At 41.3% G+C, this 7,175-nt stretch overlaps 1 protein-coding gene across 1 annotated transcript; it reads left to right on the top strand.

Annotated features, from left to right (window-relative positions):
- LOC129589113 (cyclic nucleotide-gated cation channel alpha-3-like) lies at positions 1 to 6,024 on the top strand. The gene is made up of 10 exons (XM_055483647.1): positions 1 to 59; positions 815 to 875; positions 2,686 to 2,805; positions 2,894 to 3,030; positions 3,126 to 3,318; positions 3,438 to 3,456; positions 3,675 to 3,904; positions 4,000 to 4,512; positions 4,577 to 4,795; positions 5,068 to 6,024. Exons 1-10 carry the CDS (start codon positions 1 to 3, stop codon positions 5,704 to 5,706), a joined length of 2,190 nt encoding a protein of 729 aa, XP_055339622.1. The 3' UTR covers positions 5,707 to 6,024.
- Positions 6,025 to 7,175: the final 1,151 nt, after the last annotated feature.

Genomic DNA, 7,175 nt, shown 5'->3' with positions numbered 1-7,175 from the left:
ATGGTGTTACAAATTGAAATGGTTGCTTGCTTGTCGTCGCCTCTCCGTGGTTATCCCAAGTAAGGCCCAGAATTTTATTGCCAAACAAGCATTAATTAACATAATTCAATCGAAAGGTAGTTAATGTTAAAGATCGATATACAAACCACGGCAACTAGTGTTTTGTATCTTTGGACTTACAAAAACATCAAACTATCTGTACGTACCATCGAATATTTTATGATTTTACAAAATTAGTGTAAGGTAACAATTACCATTACACGTATATAACTTAAATAACTTATCTGTGATAATGTTTCTTGTTTTTTCCAATCCCAGCGCGAGCGAAAGAACGCTATCATATTTCAACTTTCGTTACTTTAAGTGAACACACGCGACTGGTGGCTAATTTGTAGAGTTGCGAGATCTACAAGAGCAGGAATAATAGTTTTTCCAAGAGTAGGATTTTTTTTTATCTGGTATATTAGTGTTCAAGCATTTGCAAAAGCCACTCGGCACCGCAGTGGCGTTATTTAGTGAAAAATATTTTGGCGACAAGATGCTACGTACAGTTCCAAAATTTTAAGACATTAAATTTATGTTTTATATGAAAAGAACATTAGTTGTTTAACTGTTTGTTTATCCGTTAGTAATTAATCGTGCATCTTTTAGAGTCGATAGCTAACACCGACCTATCTGGACTGGATTTTATGACCACACCGTTACTTCCGCTGGACCCAAAAAGCGACTGTAAAAACCTACGATTCTCCTTTACCGTGACCGGAGTCTTTCGATAATATAATCCACAAAACGGAACAACCGTGGCCACCAACAGTGACAAACCTACCACAAGCAAAAGCCTTCCAAATGGCACGCAAAAAAACGGGACTGGAGAGGTAATTTGTCATGCATACCTAAAAACTGGTTCGTTGTACTCTACAGTACTGTTGCATTATTATGCAAACAGCAGCGGAGTTGACAGGGAACACCCGAACAAGCATCCACATTCTACGCTAGAAATATGTGTTGTATATGGCTTTGCAGCCATAAGACTGAATCGTCAAAGATCCGGTCAGTTTGCGCGCGACATATTTACTACAAATACTAATAAATTAGCCGCCATGAACTTCCGTCGCCATGCTCCCAATGCTAAATTTATGACACATTATAATTGCATTCATGTAATAAAAAGAAAAATACTGTAAAAAGTCTGACAAACCACTTCGTATCTTGAGCGCAAAACGAAGTCACACAAATTAGGCACATTAGGAGAGTGTAAACTATTCGGCTAACGTAATGTGTGATATGTGTGCTTGCTAACTGCAGGCCAGTCACATATTGCACTCTTAAATCTCGCCGATTCGATTAGCACTGTCTGCAATTGCAACAACCGCAACTGTAGTATTCAGTTATCGATTTTTTTGCGCAGAATAAAACCAACTAATTTACTAAGCGATTTAGTTCTGTAGCAACTCCTTCTTCCAATAGGCCCCATTCCTTGAGCAAACCAAATTTCAAAAACTTACAACACTGAACGTGTAATCGGTAGCTGTAGTCAGATCTAACAGCGATCGCGATCAGTCTTAAAGTTGTCTTAATATGATCATGTACACACACCAGGGTACATTTCCGCTACGTAATAAGGGTTCTGCCATTAATGCATCCCGAGCACTCTGTACGGTTTTGCGAACCTGGCATTCCCATAGCGCTCTTATTTACGCATGGGTACGATAATGATTTTTTTCCCTACGCACCCCATTCTTTTATGTAAGGACGTCCATATTGCCGCTGCACCCTCATATAACTCCCGCACTCGCGTCGGCAATATATTGATTGCACGTCCAAGTAGTGTAAAATATGTTTTGATTTACATCTTGATTTATTCGATTTTTATTATGACAATGCGAGATCATTTTGGGAGTTCGTCTTCAGTCAATGAGCCACAACCGTCGCTCGTATGCAAAGGATCACCATATCGCATGATATCCAGTCGTGCGGCTGCGCGTTACATAGTGTCAGAAGCGAAGGTACCAGCAAACTGCATAAACTGCAGATTTTGTTTCTTTTATTGTTAGGAATGGGATGATAATTTTGGTAGTTTGATATTGTGATAACGTTGCACTGCACAATGCGCCGCGTTATTCTGCTATTTCGGTCGTCTGCGTTTATCTGGCATCTGCCTAGTTGTGGGGTGAAGAGCATGTCGGCATAAAAGTTCTTTAACCGGAAGTATTGCATGTGATTGAAACTGACGTCAAATGTCTATTTTACGCGAGCTGAATTAATAGAAAATAATTCATGTTGGCATCGATCGGTGGATAGGCATATTATTCTTATTGCTCCATCACAGTGTGAAACAAGCGCGAGCATTATGAGCAGCTAAAAAAATTAATAAAATTTTTTGTACGTCTGAATATAATCCCTGCAGGATGACGTTATTTGTGCCACATTAGCAGCAGTTAAATAAAATTATCGCTATGCAAAATTGATATTTACATATCTCACATTATTTATAAATATCAGTATACTGTGCCAGACTAGATTTATAAAAATATTCATTTCAGTGTAAGTATTACTTACTGTACTTGAGTGAATAATTAAGGCTTCTGTCTTATTAACATAAAATGCTTGATTTTCTACACGAAGAAACAACGACGTACTCTTCACACATAAACTAACAACGCTAATACCGGCATAAATTTGCAGAAATCTGCGGCTCCACCCCCGGCAACCCGAGCCGCGCACGATCCGGTGCATGTGGAAGATCCGCTATCCCAGGATGTCATACCACAGAGCATTATTGGCCGCATTCTTCGTCTAATTCGCGTAAGTGGAGTGCAGTACAATATGTAATGAACAGTGTTCGGCATTTCTATCCGACCTGGAGTATATTAATTTTCGTGTATGGCTACAGCACCGCGCACGATGGTTCCGGCGCCAATTTACCGGCGAAGAAGATCCGGACGAAGAGAAGAACAGCGCCCCGCCTCCTCCACCGGTACTCAACCGCGATCCGAAAACTGATCCCAATTTCCGGATTTGGGGATTCAGGTAAAAAAATGGCCTCCGCATTTTAAAAAAGCTTAATAACGAAGATTCACAATGGATATGTGCATCACGATTGTGTGTTTCTCTGACATGTGCAGATTCCGTCCCGAGTGGGTTATCGATCCATCCAGTAACGCGTACTACCGTTGGTTGGCGATTCTTTCCATTGCCATCATCTACAATATTGTGATAATTCTTCCGCGTACCGTTTTCGATGAGTTACAGCGTGACTACATGGTTGTTTGGTTCGTTTTCGACTACATCAGCGATTTTATGTATTTGGTGGATATGGTAAGAATTTTTTACACACCGGTATAAAATATGGCACGGTGTAATTACCCGCTGCGTTTGTTAATGTATTACAGATACTGTACTCAAACTCATCATAATTCTGTCCTTTTTTGTTGCAGGTGGTGCATGTTTTAACGGGTATGTTTTGCTATTAGTCGCCAGTGCTGTATTAAATTTACAATCATAAAAGTTGCAAAATCGCATCAGAATTCATGTCTTTATTAATCGTAAGTATACTTATAGCCATAATGTCATATCCAGTTGATCGCCCCCGCTTAACAGCTTCGAAGAAAAACTGCACTGTACTTCTAGTGATACAACTGGGCTTATCTCACCATATTAATTAATTTTGGTAGGTCATCTGGAACAGGGTTTACTAGTGCGAGAACCAAGAAAACTGATACGCGCTTACGTAAAAAGCTTCACTTCCAAGATGGACCTGGCCAGTATACTTCCGACGGATCTCGCATTTATATACACCGGACTGGCCGCCCCTTATCCAATAGTGCGCGTCAATCGAGTACTGCGCATTGGCCGGTTATCGGAATTCACTTACCGCACGGAAACCCGAACAAATTTCCCTAATGTATGGATGATCCTGGCTGTATCCCTGCAGAAAAATCAATACCTTCTGCGCTTCGTGTACACACCGAGAAAATAAATAAATTATTCCCTTTTCAGGCGTTCCGCATCGGCAATTTGATTTTAACCATCATCGTCATTATTCACCTGAACGGTTGCGTGTATTATGCCATCAGTAAAGGGATTGGATTAGCGTCCGATGCATGGGTGTATCCAGGTGCCGCCTACTGGCGGATAAACAAACTGCCAGAAATTCAACCCCACATGAACGGACTCACTCATTCAACGACCCTACCGCCTGTGGAAAACTGCTGCGGCAGCAATAACAGTACTAATATTACGAAGCCGGTAACCAATGATGATGATCCATTGATTCAGAAGTACGTCTGGAGTTTTTATTGGTCTACACTGACACTGACCACCATCGGGGAAGTACCAGGACCGGTTCGGGAAGGGGAGTATGTCTTCGTTATCATAGACTTTTTGATTGGGGTCTTGATCTTCGCCACCATCGTCGGTAATGTCGGCAGCATGATCAGTAACATGAATGCGTCGCGGGTCGAGTTTCAGAATCGCATGGACGGCGTGAAGCAGTACATGGAGTTCCGTAAAGTAAGCGCAACCGCCGGTACCGTTAACAAACAAATGGCAACTTGACGTTACACTTCTTGCATAGGTCGGCAAAGAGCTTGAAAACCGGGTGATAAAATGGTTTGATTACTTGTGGTCCAACAAGCAGTCTTTGGATGAAGAATCGGTTTTGTCGTCACTGCCGGATAAACTGAAAGCGGAAATAGCCATGCATGTTCATCTGGACACACTGAAAAGAGTCAGCATCTTCCAAGATGTGGAACCCGGTCTTCTTGTTGAGCTGGTTCTCAAACTAAAGCTGCAGGTAACATCAACGTACATCACAAAAATTTTTTGATATTGCTTAATTATACACCTTTAAAAATTCTCCAAGTCGTGGGTGTTTTGGATACATGGATGTATGTACAGTAATATCATTAATTTACAGGAAAATGAGCACGCAGAATTGCAATGGAACCGTAAATTTACCGATTTTCTCTGTTATTGGGAGTTTCGCCCAAATTTCCTTTTCGAAATGCTAGATTTTATGATCTCAGTGAAGCTTTCATGGAACACTTGGATTTCTGTCTTTTTTAGGTGTTTTCTCCGGGGGATTACATCTGTAGAAAGGGTGACATCGGGAAGGAAATGTACATAGTCAAGCGCGGCCGTCTGAGCGTAGTAGCTGACGACGGTGTAACTATTTTCGTCACACTAAGCGACGGAAGTGTCTTCGGTGAGATTTCTATTCTGAACATCGTGGGAAACAAAACCGGCAATCGCCGCACCGCCAACGTCCGCAGCATTGGATATTCCGATTTGTTTTGCCTGTCGAAAGACGACCTTTGGGATGCACTAACAGAATATCCGGAAGCTAAAAAGAAACTCATTGAACGGGGTCGACAGATTCTCATGAAAGACGGCTTGCTGGATGAAGAGGCGGTGAGGGAAGCGGAGAAGCGGCAGCAGAATGTCGTCGACAAAGTTGACCGTCTCGAGGTCGATGTAGACAATGTGCAAACCAGGTTTGCTCGCCTTCTTGCCGAATATTCTAGTTCGCAACAGAAGCTCAAGCAACGAATAACGAAACTGGAAGATAATCTCCAACGGCGTCGAATAAGAGCCAAGACGCTTCCCGCATCCGAAGTGGATATTTCCAGCCGTCCGCCGCTCATGCATCAGAAGTCTGTCGACGACCAAACAGAGCAGTCCGATGACCAACGAATGGCACGATGATCGCGAGACGATGCGGGCCGATCTTCGCGAATTTAACTCAATTTGCCAAATGCTGTCTATACTAGATGGCATTTTTCGTCCGTGATGCTTGATTTTGCTTGAAATTTTTTATTTGCGTTAACGTTTAGCTAGCGGCAATCGCAGACAAGAGCTTTCAAAACAGAGCCCCAATTTCGTTCGTTTGAGTTGTTATTCTAAAAATATTTCAATTTTGATTTCTGAGGTCCAACGAATGCGCTATTTATCAATATGCACTTCAGTTATCTGTGATTTTCGATCAGTTAATATGAATAACTGCGTTTTCCAATGAAGAAACCCGATCCATTTCCGTACGACTGAAGTCCCAATCGGTTTTAAAACGAAGAAAAATTCAGTATCAAAATCTTCAAACACGTTACATTTTTATCTTATTAACTTATATTTTCTAACTTATTAGTACGAACCGAAATACTTTATTTAGCGTCAAAGGGAGTTTCGAAAACGTGAACGGTAATCTGCCTGGATCGCCACCACCAGGATCGGTATTTCACATCAGATGGCCCCAAATCGCCATTTTACAGTACAATGCTAAATTCCTTGATGCGCACAAGTTAGACGGGATTTTCGCTTCGTTGCACAGGTCACCATTACAGCGGGCGAGACTAACGCGTATGCGGCAAAATTTTGGGTGAATTCTAGTGAACGTTACTGTTACTGGACATATACTGGTAGTGTTACTGGTAGCGGTACTGGTGACGATACTGGCACTGGTCGTAGTACTAGTACCGTTGTGGGACTGGTACTGGTAGTGGTAACGGGATCGGTACTGGTTAGGTTAGTGGTACTTCTGCTATACTGCTCAATTTCAGTTTTCGTTTATTTAAACGTCTTAACGTTTTTTAGTTTATTTAAAGTGCAGTATCAAACATTAAGCAAGAAAAAACTGGATAGCAATGCTAGGAGAAGTGTGCTTCGCGGTTAATTTTACGCGTATCCTTTTTTGTTCAAGTTCAGGACATAATTTACCGTTTACAGCTTTATACCTAAAAAATCTATAAATCCAAGGAATCTATGAAACCAAAGAGAGCTAAGAAATTTATGGAAATTTAAAAAAAATAAAAAATCTATCACAGAGAGAATAATCTGAGAAAGCTAAAAACTGAAGAAATTCAATAAAATCAAGGAAGCCGGAGAAATCTGAAACTTAAGAAACCCAGGATAGCTTGAGAAACCATAGCAACCTTGAAAAAGAAAAACAAAAATTGTTTAGCAGAAGTACCACTACCATAACCAATACCGGTCCCATTGCAACTACCAGTACAGTCCCACAAGGGGTACCACGACCAGTGCCAGTACCATCACCGGTACCGCTTCCAGTAACGTTAACTAGAATTACCCCAAAATTTCACCGTCATTCAAACAAAAGTACTCCTACCATCATGTGTCAAAAAAAGAGCAATGAAAAGGTTTTCCATTTTAGCTAGGCAAAA

Source organism: Paramacrobiotus metropolitanus, unplaced genomic scaffold (genome assembly GCF_019649055.1).
Source record: "Paramacrobiotus metropolitanus isolate TYO unplaced genomic scaffold, Prichtersi_v1.0 Parri_scaffold0000002, whole genome shotgun sequence".
NCBI classification, from domain to species: Eukaryota; Metazoa; Tardigrada; class Eutardigrada; order Parachela; family Macrobiotidae; genus Paramacrobiotus; species Paramacrobiotus metropolitanus.
Note: the sequence above shows the minus strand (reverse complement) of the source record. Positions and strands in the feature narration are given on the sequence as shown.